At 41.1% G+C, this 19,930-nt stretch overlaps 3 protein-coding genes across 5 annotated transcripts in view; 2 read left to right on the forward strand and 1 right to left on the reverse strand.

Moving 5' to 3' along the window:
* Nucleotides 1-6,639, forward strand: part of htr1fa (5-hydroxytryptamine (serotonin) receptor 1Fa) — a 40,341-nt gene extending 33,702 nt beyond the window's left edge. For all 3 annotated transcript variants that reach the window (XM_077728089.1, XM_077728090.1, XM_077728088.1), the window contains 2 exons: nt 3,909-4,026; nt 4,544-6,639. In XM_077728089.1, coding sequence (XP_077584215.1) covers nt 4,545-5,729 — 1,185 coding nt within the window. In that variant the 5' untranslated portion in view covers nt 3,909-4,026; nt 4,544 and the 3' untranslated portion in view covers nt 5,730-6,639. The remainder of the gene's footprint in view (nt 1-3,908; nt 4,027-4,543) is intronic.
* Nucleotides 6,640-8,268: 1,629 nt separating this feature from the next.
* On the forward strand, nt 8,269-15,136 carry znf654 (zinc finger protein 654). Its single transcript, XM_077728195.1, is given in 11 exon segments — nt 8,269-8,482; nt 9,075-9,220; nt 9,448-9,529; nt 9,790-9,925; nt 10,011-10,213; nt 10,298-10,434; nt 10,546-10,687; nt 10,812-11,096; nt 11,393-12,455; nt 12,513-13,233; nt 13,592-15,136. Coding segments are annotated over 11 exon segments (3,963 nt in total). The 5' UTR covers nt 8,269-8,356; the 3' UTR covers nt 14,514-15,136.
* LOC144204292 (uncharacterized) lies at nt 15,137-19,893 on the reverse strand. Its single transcript, XM_077728193.1, has 11 exons — nt 19,671-19,893; nt 18,851-19,090; nt 18,651-18,777; nt 17,941-18,093; nt 17,636-17,818; nt 17,145-17,218; nt 16,751-16,948; nt 16,534-16,671; nt 16,322-16,411; nt 16,097-16,240; nt 15,137-16,009 (listed from the first exon to the last, which is right to left on the reverse strand). Exons 2-11 carry the CDS (start codon nt 19,088-19,090, stop codon nt 15,881-15,883), a joined length of 1,476 nt encoding a protein of 491 aa, XP_077584319.1. The 5' UTR covers nt 19,671-19,893; the 3' UTR covers nt 15,137-15,880.
* Between the last annotated feature and the right edge of the window lie 37 nt (nt 19,894-19,930).

Consider the following 19,930-nt stretch of genomic DNA (forward strand, 5'->3'; position numbering starts at 1 on the left):
ACATACTCACTCGTCTCCATTTCACACCAGGGCAATTATCATCCCCATTACCACCATGAGGAAGGGCACTGCTCTCGTGAACCTTGTTGTCAGTCCGTCTGTCTTACTCACTGACTCGTGTCCTCATTTCAGGCTCGACTGCAGCGTTTTCATGTGTGTCACGCTGGGCGATTCCTCACATACACACTTTTTTTTCACCATCGGTTCGCACTATCTGCAGCATGCACATGTTTGCAGTAAGCTGGTGAAAAGTCTGTTTACGATTGACTTGAGTTGAGTAGAAAAAAATGTGCTTTTTTTTACAGAATTAAGTATGATTCAACAAAATTATTATGCTTTACCTTTTAATTAGACAATTCAAAATGTTAGAGGCCAGCTTCCAAGATTTGTCTAGAATTAATGCAAGGTCATGTTTGCTGGTGGTTAGCAAACATGACTTTAAAAAAAGGTAAAATAAAAAGGTAATCATTTTCTCTTTGCATAATCATAATGTTATGAATTATGTATAACCAGCAAACTCCGGAATTCTTGCACTGAAAATTTTCATTGGTGGGTTCAGGTTCACATATGGATTATCTGTGAGTTGCATAAATTGACATGTTTTACTGATTCAAATGAGGTTATAAATATTCATTAATAAAACTTAACAATGAATAGATACGAGAAATTAATAACAAATGGCCTGTGACAAATGCACTGTTTTAGTTTTTTTTTAAAAAAGCTAATAGGTGTATTCAATTGTATGATGTAAAACTGCATAAAACTTCTCATATTTTAGGAGATTATTGCTAGTAGCTCAATGTTAAAATATCATACGAGACCCTCTTTGTAGTCGAAATATTCAATGAATAAACGCTGACCTCAGAGACTTTCACTTTAGTCTTTGCCTTCTATTATTGGTTGAGTCGGCTTTTTGAACTGATATCAAAAAAATATAATATATAGGATAACTATATCCAGGAATAAATGAATAGATTTTTTTTAAGTTTTCACAATATCAAATAATAATGTGAAAGTTCTAAAAAATGTTTTCACTTTCTTTTATCACTGTACAAGGTGCCTTTTGTGGAGTAGCCCTCACTTCAATGCTAAACAGATACAGCAGACAAAGCCAAAGGAGTGTTTCTGTGTCCTTTTATCGTCCGGACATTATTCATTTGCAGCTGTCTGGAGATGCAAATAAATGTCTGTCACAGCACAATTCTTCAAAACCACACGCCCGCTCTCCTGCACGTGCAGATTTTGCTGCCACTTCTTTCGCTGCTGATTTTAGGAGAACAGTGAGAAAGAGATTAAATGTTCTCTTTTTTCTTCCTCCTTGATTATTGTACAACCTTGTAGGCTTGGCGATCTTTATGCGGTTTGAGCAGATTGGATTTGGAGGGGGGGTCTCTAGTAGTCTGAGTGAGGTTGTGCTTGTATAAATTGGATGGTTCAACACGTGGCTGGGATTCTTTATTAAGTTTCTTACTTTTAAGTTTCCTGGGGAATTAAACATAGTGTTTTAAATGTTGACACCAGCTTTTCTTATTTTATTTGTATTAATTGATTTATTTTATTTTAGATTGCATTTTATTTTAGACATGGCTATAATTCTAAACTTGATTGATGGCTAATTTGGTGGAATTATGTCCTCAAGAACCATATTTGCTGTCTAAAGAATTGCAGCATAGCAACTTTTAGAAGAATTACTACGTATTCCAAGTCAAACCATCATATGCATTACATGTTTTCTATGTGTACATGATCTCTTTTTTATTGAATTGACTACAATGAAATATAAGCCAAATTAAGGTCTATGTTTAATTCAATTATGAGTTTTTAACAATAAGAATCATTTAAGTCCAACAATCTACATGATCTTGCTACACTAAAGTATAATCTATTGTTTTTTTTTAAAATGATATCATTAATGCAACTCTGAGAGATTACACAAAACTTTAATGACACAATCTCGTGGGTCTAGAATAAAATCTTCAAATTTCCCATAGGATTTTAATGCTAATATCCTTTTCCGGCTTGCTATTTCTTCATCCTGTGCAGTCATTAATGTAAATGTCTTGCATATATATGAATTTTTGTACCTGCCTTTTTTCTCTGCTCATTAATAGAAGTGAAATCTCAATTGGTTTAGTGCTTATCTTCAGATGCCCTTGAACAAAAGGCCTCTGATTTAGAACATTTCAAGACAAAAGCAAATCATTTCTTCAGCGTCATGCTGACGCTGCACGTGGATTTTGTCAAATCTGTATAGGCGCACTACCATTATACTTACACACGCATTAGGGCACCAAGCATTTCAATCTGCACAAAAATAATCTACATGAATGAATATGGCTATAGCCAGAAGCTGAATGACAATATATTTCTAAAGCCTTGCAAAATAAACAGCTATTTTTTTCACATTAGGGAAGCAATTAATTCCAGGAAAGCTGTAAGACTACTTCCATATAAAAACCTAAATGGTTTTACACAAAAAAATGCCACTGAAGCATAATCAACTATGATTAAGTCCCCCCTGGTATGTTTATTTTGTGATTTTCTCAATAAGAGATGTGAAATATAACATTCTGATATTTTCCTTGCAGTTGTCTGGCAACCAATTCAGGCCGCTATAGACTCTAGCACCCCCATGCCCTTTGTGAGGTTAAGCGGCATGCTTCAATAACTGAATGAATGATATTTTTTATGAAGTTATGTGAAATGCTAGATTTTTTCAGTCAGATTTCAACAAAATGTGGAGCGAGTGGTTAGCGGGTCGGCCTCACAACTCTGGGGTTTCGGGTTCAAATCCAGGTCGGTCCACCTGTGTGCAGTTTGCATATTCTACTCTTCCAAAAACATCATGGTAGGCTGATTGGACACTTTAAATTGTATGGGTGTACGTGTGCATGGTTGTCCTTTGTCTCCTTGTGCCCTGTGATTGGCTGGCCAACAGGGAGTCCCCCACCTCTGGCCTGGAGTCAGCTAGGATAGGCTCCAGCACCCCCCGTGACCCTAAACAGGATAAAGAGGTTCCAAAAATGAGATGAGATGAGATTGGCCGGTGAAATGACCAATTTGTTGACATGTACTATCCGACTGACTCGTAACTCTTGCTACTCCTACCCAATCTAAATCAAAACCAAGCAGAAAGGAATCATAAGGTCTTTTCGAAGAGTTGCCTTTGCTTCTATCTCAGTAAAAGTACTGTAGGTCTATTTCTTGTGTTTCTATAGCAACAGTTCCCACTCATGTCTTCAGGATGAGTTATGCCCAGGGTGAGGGAGAGCAGCAAGGACGCGCATACCTTTGTGACAATTTCACAAATTCTTAGGCGATGTACTCCCCCCAAAAGTTTGATTGACCCAAAGGGAGAGACAACACCTCATATAATTGACCTTCATATGAAAGACAGTGGAAAACAAAGATGAATGGACCCAGTGGAATAGAGTGCCCAAGCGAGTGTGGTCAGGTAGGCAATTTTATTGGCAGCGATACCGGTATCACAATATGGGTTAGCAACATTTTGCCAAAGAAAAACACAGAATAAATATTAAGCATCCAAAGTGGTTATTGATTGTGTCATAGTTCATTTGCTTGACTTAATGTTTGATCCATTTATGTCTCAGTGAGCTTGACTGTGAATGGCTAGTTGTATATCTGCCAGCTGATTGGCTGCCCAACATTGTGGGTTTATGTCTAACATCTGAGAAAAGTCAGCAATGATAGTTCCAGTTATCTATAACTTTGAAAAGTATGCAAGTTATAGAAATCGAATGAATGGATTTTTTCAGTCACTTTAATGATGCGTCGTCCTTGACTGCCTATCTTTCCTTTGTGGTTCTGAAAATCCTGTCAGCTCTTTTTTCTTTTTACCTGAATCGTTGGAAAAAAATCTTTTTTTTTCTTCTTGCTGTCACTCCCAGGTGCTGGTGAGCGACAGGCGATGTAATGGCAGAGCTGGAACGGAGGACGGATCATCGCAGGACAACTACCACTCTCTGAAAATTTACTGGGGGACACGCATCGATAGACACTTAGCAGGTGGGAGTGCATAGTCTTGAGTTTGAAGAAAAAATATATATCACTCAAATTCTTTGACAGACCTTGAACAAGGGTTGTTAAAAACACTCTACTTAACTAAAACTTGGCATGAAAATGAATCATTATGAATGAGGTTGGAACATTTAAAAGGTATAAAAGCTTATTCCACAAGAGAAGGACATAGTAGTTAGAAAATCACTCTTTACTTCCTGCTTTTATGTCCATAGTTATCAATATAATATGTTATAAAAACCAAAAGCTTGATCTACTTGCATTGTTTTCCCCCTTTTGGTGATTTTTGTTGCTGTAAAGCAGCGGAAATATGTTAAAGCATTATTTTATCTCATTGTTATGTTGAATTTATTCTCAGGATAGGTACATTTACTCAGCTTTGGATTATTTTGTCTGCTATTATTTCAAATTTAAAGCTACTACTGGCAAAATATTTCCAGAATCTTCAAACATGTCATAATCTTATATTAAAATACCATCAATGAATGAACAATTCTGCTTTCAGAATGGATTTTCCCAACTGTACCGAAGGGATGTATCCAACCAGCAGCTTCGAATATGCCACACTGGAGCCCGCCAAACTGCCCCCCAAGAAGATCGCCCTCTCTGTGACCCTCTCCGTGGTGGCCATTGTAACCACCTTCCTCAACTGCCTGGTGATAACGGCCATCGCCGTCACCCGAAAATTGCACCACCCGGCCAACTACCTCATCTGCTCCCTGGCGGTGACCGACCTGTTGGTGGCTGTGCTAGTCATGCCTTTCAGCATCATATACATCCAGAAAGAGAGCTGGCTAATGGGCAAAGTGGTCTGCACCATCTGGCTGAGCGTGGACGTCACTTGCTGCACATGCTCCATCCTTCACCTGGCCGCCATCGCCATCGACCGCTACAGAGCCATCACCGACGCCGTGGAATACTCCCGTAAACGCACGGGGGCTCGAGCGGGCGCCATGGTGGCCGTGGTGTGGTTCTTGTCCATCCTCATCTCGCTTCCTCCTCTCCTATGGCGTTATTACACAGGGGACGCAGATCAGGAAGACCAGTGCATCATCCTCCACCATCACATCGCCTTCACCCTGTACTCCACCCTGGGGGCTTTTTACATCCCCCTTTTTCTCATTCTCATCCTCTACTTTAAAATCTACCGGGCCGCTCAGACACTTTACATGCGGCGGGAAGCCAGCAGGGCGAGCCGTCACTCGTGTATGACCAACGGGAGCACCATTCCTTCCACCTACCCCGCCGGAGACGGGGGCCCTCGGAGTCCGGAGCCCGTCAGCCCGCAGGAAAAGTCCTTCTCCGACCCCTCGACGGAGGAGCCCCCTCGCGAACGGGCGCGTATTTCCGTCAAAAAGTTCCACTGCAAAGCCCGTCGGCAGGACACCCGCAGCGTGTCGAGGAGGAGTCAGCTCTCCCAGGGACCGCGCATATCGGGGTCACGGGAACGCAAGGCGGCGTCTACCTTGGGTTTGATCATCGGAGCGTTCGTCATCTGCTGGTTGCCTTTTTTTGTCAAGGAGGTGATTGTCAACACGTGCAGTTCCTGCAGCACGTCTATGGAGATGGCCGACTTCCTGACGTGGCTGGGATACATCAACTCACTCATCAACCCCCTTATCTACACCATCTTTAATGAGGATTTTAAAAAGGCTTTCCAGAGACTGGTTAAGTGCAGTAGTTACCTCTGATGGTTAATTCGGTCTAACCTATAAGCTATGAGTGGGACATGGGAGGGAATAAAGTTAGGAAAAGGCTGGAATTTGAATTGCCTAAGAGAGAGCTGTAGTGGAAAATGAGTGACTCCAATTCTCAGCCGCACTCCACGGGGCACTTTAGGAGACTCAAAGCATCAGAGGAGAGATTTGCATCAAATAAGTGTCCAGCCAGCACTCATTCCCCGTTATAAATAGAATTGACTCTCATTGGTGTTAATTGCAGTGAGTGGTAGGACATGGACATCTTGTTTTCTTTTGTTGCAAATAAAAAGGATCCTTTTTTTGCCGTTTCCATGCCCATGCAATCACATTTAATGTCTGCCCTTCTTAGTTTTCAAGCTGCTAAAATTATTTAAATATATTCTATTTAAGATTTTATTGGACACAGAAAACGATGTATGAAATACATTATTGTTCACACATAAAATACACTGTTGACGGAGGCCCTAAAAATGTAGTGTTTCTGAATATTTTTACATAAAATGTTCTGTATGTTTCTTCCAAATAGTTTTTGAAATATTTATTCCTTTATTTAATATATCTTTTTATATATTTTTGAATTATGCACCCTTACTTACCTAGTACATTCACTCCCAGCACTTATCCAGCATTAACTTAATGAATGTGAAACTCAATGGTGGAGAAATCCTCATTACACCCACTCAAGCACTTGGAATAGAGCTACTATTTCCTTACTGCCAGATAATATATTAATGGAAATATTGGAGATGAGTCAAGTGTGAGTGAGTGTGTGTATATGTATGTATATCTATATATATATATATTTATATATCTTGATATAGATATATCTACACATTGGCTCTGGTTGGGGTTGGTCACTGTACAAAGTTGATAAGATATCTTATCATTATTCACCAATAAACATTCCTCAGAATAATGTTTGTATGAAGTTAGTATTCTTTTTTTTCTGAGCACAGATTTGATGACAAACCTTACCTCGATACATTTGGATGACCGAGATGGTTTAATTAATTTTGATTTGCAGATGAGTGCATATTATTCACTCTACCTAATGGATTGAGTAAACACTATTTTTACGCCAATTATAAAAGATGCACTGCTATAAATTTTGTATAAGCAGTCAAGTTCAGATAACACAACCATGACACGATTTAACTTAGCTAGTTCCCATTATAATGCATATGGTTGAAAAGAAAAAAACTAAAAAATTATTTTATTTTATCAAATAATATTCTGCTAAGTGCGTCAGCCTCACAGCTCTGGAGCCCAGGGTTCAAATCCAGGTCATGTCCACCTGTGTGGAGTTTGCATGTTCTCCCCGGGCATGCGGCTCCAGCACCCCTTTGACAATAATAAGGATAAAGCGGTTCATAAAATGAGAGATGAGAAATTACAGCTCTTAAACCGGCTCTTATTAGTGTGCGCCTGTAGTGCCCATTTGTGATATTATTCCTCTCCCTTGTGGCTTAAAAACTGCAGTGCAATTGACCGAAATAGGAATTTTCTACATCAATACTGTATGCAAATGATAGCTCTTAGTTCACATTTATTTAGTTCATTGCGATTCTTAAAAAAAATGTTTCAATACTTAATAATATACTATTGCATATTTGTCGTCATGTTCTTGATCATACCTCAAAATTTGAACCCTATGCATGGCAACTGATTAATTCATTCGTTTTCTAAAACTGCTTATCCTCACAAGGGTCGTGGGAGGTGCTGGAGCCTATCCCAGCTAACTGTGGGCATCAGGCAATTGTTCACACTGATGCATAGGGGCAATTTAGAATGTTCAACCAGCCTACCATGCATGTTTTTAGAATGTGGGAGGAAATCGGAGTACTCGGAGAAAACCCACCCAAGCCATTGGAGAACATGCAAACTACACAGAGTGATGACTGACCTGAGATTGAACCCACAACCCCAGAACTGTGATACCAAGGCGCTATCCACGGTCCACCAGGCCGACTGGCAGAACATTGTCAGTGGAAAAAGGTCAAATATTTGTATTCAGAGTGACCTCTGACCACACTTATTGGGGTAAGTGGAGCATTCGAACGGGACCAAGACGACATGGAATCCATTCACGCTCGATGTTTGGAGGCTAACGAGGGATTTAAAAAGATATGACAACCAAATATTCTTAAATTTAAAGGAAGTGAGCACTTTGTGCAATTCGTAACACGCCTTCTCAGAAAAAGTCAGCAAAGTATGGCTCACGGGCCAAATGCGGCTTGCACCCCAATTTTTATTGGCCCAATGCAATCATTCATTCGATTCCTGAACGATGAATTCCATCTGAAAGATGGAAATTAATCTTACACATTTACATGTGTTCATTAACATGAATATGGATACTATTTTGTACTTTAACATGTACTATTTTGTACTCAACTCAAACTTATTCTCATATGGTTCGCGGGGGGTGCTGGAGCCAATTTCAGCTGACTGAGAAGTAGCTCTTGAAGCAAAAAAGTTTACACACCCCAAGTGTAAACAGTGGGTGACGCTGATGTGCTGGTTCGACAGGATAGTTGTCGGGATGCCAGGTAGGACTATTTGCGGATGATCATATCTAACCTGGCAACTTGGACTATGCGCCGGATGCGGTCGTCAGTATGGCGGACAGCGAAAGTGATGTCGAAACTGACGGGCTAGAATTGGCTCTAGAATCATTGTGTGCTCGATACTGCATTGATGCGTCTTCCCCAAAAAGCACAGACTACTGCTTGGGCTTTTGTGAGGTACGTAGGAGCGATCGGCCATAAATATTCGCCATGTATTGTTGTGATCTACTGCTTGACGTTAGCCTTCTGTTTAGCAACCATTGCCGCGATTGTGTGTTAAATCTCTTATGATGGCTGTATAAATGAATCTGAGAGAATCGATGAGCACCAATTTACAACGCACGCCTGATAAAGTTAGATCTAGACTAAAAGGATGTCGTATTATGCTTCACCGGGTGCTTGTTTACAGTGATAGCTCAATGCTAAGGAGTGGCTAACCAACGACATAAGCCAATGTGCCTTGTATTGAGCAAGTGTCACTTGAACCCTTTTTGTTGACAAACTGCAATCTGATGATGCAATCATCACCACATGTTTTTTTATTCGTGAAATGATTCTCTGCAAAAGTGATCACTGTTGTGTTTACAATAAAAGATGGACTGATTTTTTGCCATTGAAGGTGTAAGGTGTCAATTTTTATCAGATTTGAGGGGGCGTGGCAACGATTGGTATAACAATGAAACTCTAAATCACAATGAATCACCTAAAATGGATATATTGTAATGCTTTTTCTTGTTTTATCTATTTTGTTTGTTGTCTTGTTTTCCAGTTGGTTGAAGAATACACAAGCCAATGGCAGGTTCCTCTTCCGCAACTGAAGGTGCTGCAGACGGCGCTGAGCAGTTTCACCAAAGCCACGGCCAAATTCCCCAATGAATGTCAACATGTCTACAATATTCTCAGTCGTCTGGCCTTGTGAGTGTTCTCTTTACCTATATAGCCAACCCCCACCAGGACCAAGATCTATCTGATCCATGCATAGATTCTCACTTAAAAAAAAAAAAAAAAAAAACAATCTACTTATATATGTCATTCTTTACTGTACCCTGCCCGGAGGAAGACAACATGGACTGAAAATATATACAGTATTGCTCTTCTACTCTTTTGGCTTGTTTGCCTAATGAGCTTTTATTGTTTTCCAGGAGTATCTTTGAACTTCTGCTGTTTTTCAGCAAAGAGGAATTTGAAGAAAAGCCTTTAAAAGACATACTAGACTCGTACCAGGTGAGAAGCCTCTCCTACTTTTAAGTGTATCTCTATTTCTATTATATTATCTTTTTTTAACTCCTGACCAAGATGAGGATGAAACAAATGAATAAGCAATTACAATTAATCATACCGATTTTTTGTTTTGCCGATGCTAAGACAAAATAACCTGACTTTTACGGTTATGCTGTCTGTAGGACAATAGTGCATTATAAAATGCACTAGCGAATTTTGAGATAATTAAAAAAAAATGCCACGGTACAATTTTCTCTTTGTAGGCATGCCATACTAAGGTACTAAGATACAGGAATGTGTATCTTCAGCGTACAAAGTTGATCATGAAAAATGGTGGCCCATGGGAGAATCCGGTATTGCAAGCAATCATGAAGAATACACAGTTACCACCCAAAGAAGGTAACCCTTGACTGCAATTGTTACCAAACGCTTAAGCTATTGCTAAGAATGGAAATGATTAATGTTATCTGTTTTGGTTGCACAGTGGAAGATTACTTTAACTCGGAGCTGCCTGCTTTCTTGGAACTGCGGATTCGCTATCTGCAAGCATGTGAGAGAATACAAGAAGCTACGGCCTTGGTGAAAGTCTGTTTAGAGAACCAAAAGCCTGGAAAACATTTGTTTTTGCACCAGGCTTATCTAACTTGCCTCTACAAGACCTCACTACACGACAACCTTCACAAGCAGGTACTAAGTACTGTCCATAACTAGACAAAGGAAATTAGATACTGTTTTCGGAGTAGCATGATGAAATTGGAATTTCTTTTTTAGATGGCAGAGATAGATGGGCGTGATGCAGTGGAAATCATTTGTAACACCGAGCAAGTTGAAAAAAAGGAGCTGATTTTATCACTGTGTAAAGCATTCCTGGTCAAGCAGCTACAAAATGGGGACATGTACTACATGTGGTGAGAAGACCTTTTTTTGTCTGCCTGCTTTTTGGATGCTTTATACCACGGAAATGCATTTTTTATGTTGAAGGTTGCACACATTGTATTTAAATTATCGATTTCTCCTAGGGATCTAGTGTTCATCTGGAGCAGGTTGCATCTTCGGGCGCACCCGTCTCGGCAAGACTTCTTGACGGAGTGCTCACAGCTGGCTTTCTCTGCAAAGAACGTCCGTGCCATCTTTCCCTTCATCAAACTCATCCATACTGAGGTATGACTGCCATCTATCACTTATAATATACTTTTTGAAACCATAACAGGCTGTAACTCTGTCAAAGAGTGTATCATCCGTGACTTAAAAGAACAATTTGTCATGGTGGTGTTTGTTGAGACAGCTGAGTGGTGATGGAGTGACAGTCTGCATGGAGCTTTGCGCCAAGGGCTTACAGATGTGTGACACGCAAGCCGACCAAGTGGCTCAGTCCTTGGTGTGCAAGACTATTGCCTTCCTGCTGCCCGGAGACCTGGAGGTCTGTCGAGCGTGTGCCCTCCTCGTGTTCTGCTTGGAGCGAAGCCTGGAAGCGTACCGAACCGTGCGCCTTCTTCACAAACATCCTGACCAGGAGCCGCATCCTCACCGCAACCCTGTGCCAACCAGCATTCGCTTCAAAATTTTACAGGTATTATTGAGAGGAAATTAGGAGTCTATATGGTCATTTTCTACTGAAAAGAGCCAAAATCAACTTCTCATGATGGGCAATTTGCCAAAAATGTTAATGATTTATTGGCTTATCAACTGATCTGTATTTGTCTAACTTTTTTTAACTGGTATTTTTCTATCATTTTTTATTCCAGAAAAAAATGCGCTAAATAAGTGAGAATATTCACTAGCATAATTTTGGGATAGCTTCTGTATTAGGTTTTTTTGCTCGAATAAGGTGCATTTGTAACTATATTGCATCTCTTCATGTTTCAGATGCTGAAGCAACATCTGTCATTTGACCCAGAATTCTTGAGTATTTTAGCTCTACGGACCCATTGCTTGGAATTGATAAATGACCAATTAATAAAGGATGCTGTCATGAATGAGATGAAGGAAGAAGAGGAGATAGAGATACAGGAATATAATGATGAGCAGCAAATAAGTACAGTAAAAGATTCATGCCCTCCAGACTTAAATCCCAGCCAGTACACAGAGACTGAACCTAAGGAAGAGCCCACTTCACTCCAACCTAGCACTGAGAGCCAGCCTGTAAGCCTGACAGATAATACACCTGTAAAAAAAAGGAAATGGCGCAGAAGACTCGAAAGAAAAGTCCATCTGTTATCTGACGAGGAGGTGGACCAAGGCGACGATCCAGAGTTTATCTTTGACCTCAAACCTGCAGCGTCTTGTTACAAATCTGTGTATTCGCTAAGATGCAAACGGACCAGGAGAGAAAACTATACTTCTGTCAAGCTTCCTCTTAATCAAAAGAGAGAGTATTTGTCCCGCTGTGTGAAGAGTCAAATGCTAAGAAAGAAAGGCAAGAAGAGGTGGTTGCAAAGTCTTCCTAAAATCGAAACTCCACAGATTATACAACAGAAATCGGTTGTAAAAGGGAAAAAGCGGGGCAGGAAACCTAAACAAAGATGGGAACTCTCTTACCCAGATAATGAAATATCGCTCCCCGAGGATGATTCTGGTCTTGGGGAAAATTCGGATCCGGAACTCGACTCAGTGGAAGAAATGCCCTATCTTGAGAATGAAGGCGAGATTGAGCAACCACCTGAGGAAACAAAAAACAACGAGGATACTTCCAGTCTTTGCATTCCTTCCCTTAGCCCTGCCGTCGAAGCTGATGGTTCAATCCTGGCATTACATAGCTCGCCACCAGAACTCATGCACAATTACTGTCTAAAGTATACAAATGGTGACAGTGACTCCGTGCAACCCACAGAATTCACCACGCATAATGACACGCCATCATGTGTTGAAGAAAGTAACCAATCTCCACAAAAGGTCAGTCAATTCGTCAAAAGATAAGCTCACACTCATGATTTACTTATTAACTTATGAACATCATTTTATCTGTCTTTTGCTGTCATTTGTCTACAGGTGAAAGTGGAGTTGACGTGGAGGGAAAAGTTGGAACGAGGGCAAAAATATGCTCATCTGAATTTCTACTGTAGCACTTGTAAGAAAAACTATAAGGGCTTGAATGTTTTGAGGCATTTAATTGCTCACTTCAAAAAGCAGAACAAATGTATCATCTGCGGGAAATGCTTCCAACACATTGTCGTCGGAAAGAAGCACATTTGGGATCACGTGGAGGAAATGTGTAAGAACCATAAAAACCCTGATGCCACTAACGGTACCATGGACAGCGCTCCGGCCAAGGCTTGCAGCAAAAAACAGACAACTTCCATTGAGGACTCTCAGAAACGCCCTAAATGCAAAGTGTCCAGCCTGAGTAGGGAAGATCGAATCCTCAGAAACCTCCGCACGGTGGTCAGAAAAATGCAGACCCAGTCCAAGAAGTTAAAAAATGGCACTGCTGAAATCGAGTTGGACTTTAAAGACGAGCAGGTGGTTATTCAGGGTGACCTACTCATCATCAAAGCTCCGGCCAAGGAGGATGAAGCCAAGGGAGTGACAGAAAATGGCTATGATGTCATGGTCAAGTTCACATTGTGCCCTTCGTCGTCCTGCGATCGAGTTTATCTGAAACCTGGCATCAGTTTGACCAAGCACGCAGTCCGGTGCCACGTCAATGAAGATGAGGTTCTCAATAAGACTTTTGTCTGGGCCCAGCAGAAATGTACCTATTGCCTTCGGTAAGTATCTTGAATTCGCAGCGGAGGAGTTTTGTGCATCTCTTAATGCATTGGCAGCCCGTTATGTATTCGTATATTCCCAAATTTTCCCAAAATCAAAACGTCACTTCAGAATTGCTAAAAGTTTGCACTCAATGAAAAAAACTATACCCTAGTTGTGGCGTGCTTCCTTCATATCTATTTATTCCTGTCCATTTTTTCACCGATTGACTGATTTTCACCATTCCATTTTCAAAACCCTTACATTATCTGCCCCAAGAATCCAAAAGTCCTCCATTTTAACCGGCAACGCATCCTTGCGCAACTTCTCACAAAATGCCATTTTCTAATTCCCATTGTTTTTTTCCCTTCCCAACAGCGACCTCCAGTTCCTCCAGTACTACAAGGAGCACATCCGGCGCCACGACCCCTTCCCACCGTACTTCTGCTACCACGTGAGCTGCGACCAGCGCTTCTTGACAGTGCACGAACTGAAAGCGCACATCAGCAGCCACAAGCCCTTCAGTCCCAAATGTGCATTCGCCAACTGCGGAAAGCAGTTCTCCAACCTACTCAGCCTCTTCGACCACGAATGGAGACACTACATCCCTGTTCCCCAGCGAGACGACCAGCACAAGGCGCCGAGCGGCGAAGCTCCGTGGAAGCATAGAGCCAAATTGGACGAACTCGGGCCGCACAACAAAAAAGTCAAAGAGGAGCGGCTGAGTATGGGAACAGCTGCAGAGCCCAATCCACGGCACAGCAACGGGATGGAGGAAGAGACGGAGCAGAGTGGAATCCCTAGGGCCGTCCCTAATGAAAGCCCTCAGAAAAAGAAATGCAAGAAACCCTCCCCAAAGCCACCCAAGGATCCCTTGAACGTCAAAACCTTGAAGCACGTGTCCATGCTCTCCGAGGGCGTCAACACGTTGGAGGAGCCGCTGATCTCCGAGCACAAGAACTTCAACCCCGTCGAGTTGTCTTACGCGCCTTTCAACAAAATGGCCTTTGCCCGGGTGCCGCCTTCCACCTACATGGATGAGTCTTTGCTATCCATGCGCAAGAGGAGGGTCACAGACAAGGAAGAACCCACGCCGAGCCAGTCTCAAAGCCTGGTGGTGGAGATGAACCACACGCCGAAGAAAGAGGCGTACTACGGCAAATTTAAACACGAACAGAAGATCCGGTATCGATGCGATCGCTGTCTTTCCTCTTTTTGCAGCATTCAAGAACTTCAAGAACACAAAGCTCTTAACACCTGCACCGCTTTATTCGGGTTTGACTCGGACGATGACAGTTAACACGCCTTATCAATTTTTTTGACCAAAAAGAAAACCTGTACAATATCATTTTCACTTTATTTACGATATGAGAGCGACTTCCGTACACTGATACGTTTGTTTTAATTATGTTTTAGACATTTATGAACAAACGGTCAGCGCTAGTCTGTCATCAGAATCATGAAAATGTCTGTGTCTTGCATACCGTTGCCAAACTAGTCCTGAAAAGTTGATTTAGATAAAGTTGCTAGAATTTAGCATACTAAACATATTCCTTTTTTTCTCAGGCAGTCTTCCAAATGCATTGTTTTCAAGCGGCAAGGGCCAATCAAAAGTCAGCGTGCGTATGAGGAATATCCGATTGGATTTTGCAAAATCATGGAACTACTTATTCAACCGCCAAAATATGGAAAGTAAGTCTGCCGAGTTTCTCAGTATTAATTGACGTAGGAAATGACACGTAAAATGAAAGTGGGTATTTTCAGTTGTGCACAATTCTTTAATACGTTAAGTATTTTTTGTATGTATGAGGCTAGGTTATTTATGTGTACAAATGTAAAAAATAAATAAATATTTGTTTGGTATAACACCCAACTATTTTTGTTACATAAAACCTGTTTAATTAAACAAATGGAAAAACTGCATTTGATTCAGTGTTTATTTAAATGATGCATATTACAATCATAAACATAGCTTTCATCCATTCAGAAATATACTAAAACTTTTTTTTTGCATCTCATCCTGATACCAGGCGTAGAAAATGTTTCTTACTTCTATAAACACCTTCGTCTGTTACAAGTTAATGAATGCACTAACATAAATTCATAAACCCCTTTTTTTTGCAGTAATATGGTTAGAAAAAGATGCGCTGACCCTGCTTTGTTGAGTAAAATCTTAATATTGCTACTTGAAACTACTGTAATGTGCAAGCAAGTGCATTCACGATATTAGGATGAATTCATTCCCACATGCAGGTCAAATATGGCATGCTGACCCTTGTGTCAGTGACTAGCTCCATCTAGTATTAAAGTAGAAAAGTGCAAAAGAATGAAGGCTCAATTCAAGCTTCTGGTATTTCCCCGTGGGCTGTACTTTGGGCACTATATTATAAAAATGAGCCTATAGATTCATTTTAGGTTATGCAAGACTCCTGAGTTGCCGATATTGCATAAAAACGATTATGGAAGTGAAGTAGAACTAGAATTAAAAGACTAAATTTTCTGTATTGTAGAGTTGTCGCCTTTGTAACACCTGAAAAAGAGCAGTAGCCTACAATGACATTGTAAAGTGCAGACAATTCCCTCCCACCAAGAATAGTTTTGCATATACGGAAAGAGAGAAAGAAGAGAAGTCCATTGTCAGGACCTAAAGAGGGTGCGGGCCTGTTTTCAGTGTCTGCCATTGGAGCTCCAGTCGTATGGGAGGTAGCTTACTTTGGCTTTTCCGTCAGCCAGGACTCCCTTCAAACTGATCTTTTTAGGTGAGTCGCTCATGTGTGTGAGCACCCACTGCAGCAACTGAAAGGAAGGGAAAGAGGGGCAGCAATTACTTGGATATCAGTAAATAGAGAAGATTTTTCGTTTAATGTGAACTTATTCCAGTACGTTCTCATCGGTCCCTCCAAAGTCAGCCTTGTACCACTTGAAAATCTGACTCAGTCGGACTTCTTTCTTCCCTGAATCCACCACGCAGGCGTCGTCGTCCTCCAAAAAAGCCTCGGCTGCCGTGCGAAGCTGCTGATCAATTTTCTGCCCCGGGGAAAGTACGACAAATTGTCGTGTTTTGGATTCAATAACGGTCATAGACTCAAAAGTCCAGAATCAAACTACCTGTGGTGTGTAGGTCTTGATGGGAGGGCAACTTTTCGCACCACAGTTCAAGGCAAAGTGAATGAGAGGTTCAACGTCTTTGAGCGCCAACTAGTGAGCATAATAGGAAAAAGGTCACTGGATCTGACACAATTTGAACTCAAGAAACGGATTGCGTTCGATTCCCGTCGGCTTTTGGTGTGTGGTGCGTTGCGTGATTTCCCTTGGCGTACTTGCAGTCGGGGGTCCGTTTTGGAGAAGGGTCTTCGTAGTTGCGCCACACCTTTCCTGTTGGCTCTGAGCACTCCATTTTCAATATCTTGTAAGGTGAAGACTTCTCCTCCAATCAGATAGCTGACGTAGTTAAAGAACTGCAAAAAAATAGGAAATTAATCAAGTGTGGTGGATTGGAGGCAACAGTGAGGTGGTTGGGAATGTTGGTGGTCTTACTCTGTATCTCTGCCAAAAATTGGTGGGCGCTCCAACGCGAATGTAGCCGTGGATGACCAACGCATTGTAGATGTTGATGAAAAAGGCCAAAGTCTCCTCACGGGAAAGTGAGAGGAGTTCAACTCTTTGCAGCTGAATGGCCAGGTCAGTGTAGCGCTGAAATTCAGGGTTTGCTGACATGCCGTTGTAGTCCACTGACTGTGGGGAAAAATATATAGTTGGATTAGAAGCTTTCTAAAAAAAACGTTCAGTATGGTATTGTGAAGATTTTTATATTATATAAAATCCTACTAAAACAATTTTCACCTTTCAACCTGCTTTTGAGATAATTCAAGTAATTTGGATATTTTTACGTTAACAAAAAAAGCGTGTTAAATTCTATGTTTGAATTCACCTTGCCATCACCAGAAAGATGCTCTGAGAACAACTTGAGAATCAGCTCCCGCAAATGTGATGACAGTTCAGCCGCTAAGAGTACGAGAGAGAGAGGGAACAAAATCATTAATTAGACATGATAACAAATAATCTCATGAGATGCGTTCCAGGATTATCTCTCAAAACCAGCCCCTCGCCCCCCATGTTGCTTAACATGACAAGCAGTAAAGACGGATGGACAACACTGATATTAACATGACCAAAAAAATTCCAGTTGCCACAAAAGAGCACACGACAAATGAGCAAAATAGGAAATGTGAAAGCAGGATAGAAGAGTTGGATCTTTATTTATTTATTTTTTAACCACCAAAACCACCAATCGACGAAAAGCCAAGCAGAAACCACCAAAGACTGAGCAAGCAGCAGCACTGACAAAGCACAATTTGTAATACAATATTAAAGGAGGCTCCGAAGCACACACAAGCCACAGTCAGTCCAGGCCTGACCTACCCTTAAGAGGGGCGCAGGACGCAGTTTGTCCTGCGTTGAGGGCCGAATGCGGGTCGTCCTCCAGCAACCTGTACAGGGTGTCCCCACCCGCTGCTTCAAATGTGCCATCCGACTCCCCTCGGGCAACCACCATGTACTTCTTCAGCAACAATCCTTGGCCGACATTGAGAGCCTGAGATCGGTCTGGTACAAACAACGCTACAGTCAAGGCTGGACATGACTGCGCAAGTATTATTAGAGTTTTTTTTTTTTAGATTAAAAACAAGAGAGAGCCAGTTTCAGCGCTGACCTATGGCCTGGCTTACCCTTGCCCTTGTCAATCTCCAGCCAGGCAAGCAGTTGATTCTTTGAAAAGCTCTTCTTGTACAAAATCAGACCTTTCCTCTGAGTGCCAATCACATTGGCATCTTTAAGTTGGGCAACTGTGTCAGCCATGTCATCTTTCTCACACTCAAGCCCTGACAAGGAGTACAACAATAGAAATTTACGTTTCCAGACTCACGTCGTTTAGCTCGATTTTGATATCTTATACAAAGGTCTCCCACTCACTCCTGTGATAGGACAAACAAAAGCACCCACCTGGCAATTAACCCTCCTCACGTATGCTGTGTACACCAACCCATTGCCACACAAAAACTACAACTGTAAAAAGTGAATATCTTTTGTGTTGTGATCTCACACTTTTAACACTTTCCACTCCAACCGTTTAACATTTCAGTTTACAGGACATGATTACACTGTTGCACACGTTATGTTGAAAGACCAAAGTTGCATAGAAGCACGTACTTGCCAGTATTTCCTCATCAGATGGAGCAACTTTTAAAAAATGGTGCTACACAATACTCGCTCTAGAAACAATGTAAAAAAAACGATTTGAATCATTTTGGAAGGGAAAAGTCTGATGAGTTTTGTTCTCTTCAGGGTGTGACACACTTGGATGTACAAATCTTGAGTTATCGGTGCTTGTTATTCCAAAACAATGTTTTTCATTACAAAACGTATTTGTGCAACATACGTTTTTCATCACGATTAGCGGCCAAAGTAGCATCCTGTGACCGTTTCCCATCTGGTAGCGGCGGAGCAGGATCTGTAAGAGTTTCTTCCTTGACCATCTTGACCAACTTTTCCAGCTCCTGTGGAGACTTCAAAAGCAACACAGATGATTATAACTTCAATCAGCCACTTTTGGTGTTATCAAACTCATTGTCTCCTCACCAGTTTCTGTAATCTTCCATGCCCGCCAATATACTGGTTGTTGAAGAATATTTGAGGCACTGTGACCCGTCCCGTCAGCTTCTTCACTGGCAACTGTAGCTCCGGATGCTCATTGAGATCGACGACACAGATCGGAACTTTCAATCGTGTCACAGTGGCCTTTGCTTGCATGCAGTGTGGGCAGCCTTGGATGGAGTAGATGGTTACTCGGCCCTTGTTACTGTTTTTGAACTCATCCATCTATGGCAGCAATGGAAGGAACAAAACACATTCATCAATCAGAAATCAGTGTGGTCATTACAATTTAACCTGCCAATGTAACTTGCCCACACCTGATCAGATTCTCAAACAGTTTGTAAACAATAGTCAAATATAAAATATTATGCCTAGTTGAAGTAGAAACCTATAAAAAAAAAACAGGAAGTAGAAAAAGGCACAATTTAAGTTTGACTTCATCAACTAAGAATCTATTAAGAAAACTGAAAACATTCTTAATTTTAAAATCAAAATTATGATCAAGGTAAAAAAAACTTGTCGGATTGTTGTATTAAGTTAAAATACGATTATATTGAGTGTAAATATACAATGTAAATGATTAATCTCGATACACTGTCTTTGCTGTCATATGTAACATAAGATTTTGAACATTAAGAATAGTGACACGGTCCAAAGTACAAATTAAGATTCTATAAATGATTGATCTAGGACTGCATATGCAGGTAAACTCAATTGAAGATCCACGATCACGAAATTATATTTTATTTTTAAGTTTCGAGCTATTACACATTAATACGCGTCACATACCTGGGAATTACATTACCTGTAAATCGGGTTGGAATATTCTGCCAGATCGAGGAATAACCAGTTACATAACAGCCACTGATGTAATGGTCCGATTGTATAAATTCATAGAAGAGTGTTTTTTACAGGTTAGAGTTAATTTAAATTTTAGATTGAGACTATTCAGACTAACAAGCATTCGCTGTTGACAGCGACTAAGCTACTGCGGGCGGCTAGCTCGAGCGTTTTGATGATGCGTTCAGGAGCCTCCGTAGATATATATTTCAACCAGTAGAGAGC

The sequence above is a fragment of the Stigmatopora nigra genome, chromosome 11, assembly GCF_051989575.1.
Source record: "Stigmatopora nigra isolate UIUO_SnigA chromosome 11, RoL_Snig_1.1, whole genome shotgun sequence".
Taxonomy (NCBI): Eukaryota; Metazoa; Chordata; class Actinopteri; order Syngnathiformes; family Syngnathidae; genus Stigmatopora; species Stigmatopora nigra.

Coding starts and splice junctions, on each gene's coding strand:
- LOC144204292 (XM_077728193.1), bottom strand. CDS start 19,090: ATGGATGAGTTCAAAAACAGTAACAAGGGCCGAGTAACCATCTACTCC. Junction 18,778..18,850: donor ATGGAAGATTACAGAAACTG/GTGAGGAGACAA, acceptor TTGCTTTTGAAG/TCTCCACAGGAGCTGGAAAA. Junction 17,219..17,635: donor GTCCTGCGCCCCTCTTAAGG/GTAGGTCAGGCC, acceptor TCGTACTCTTAG/CGGCTGAACTGTCATCACAT.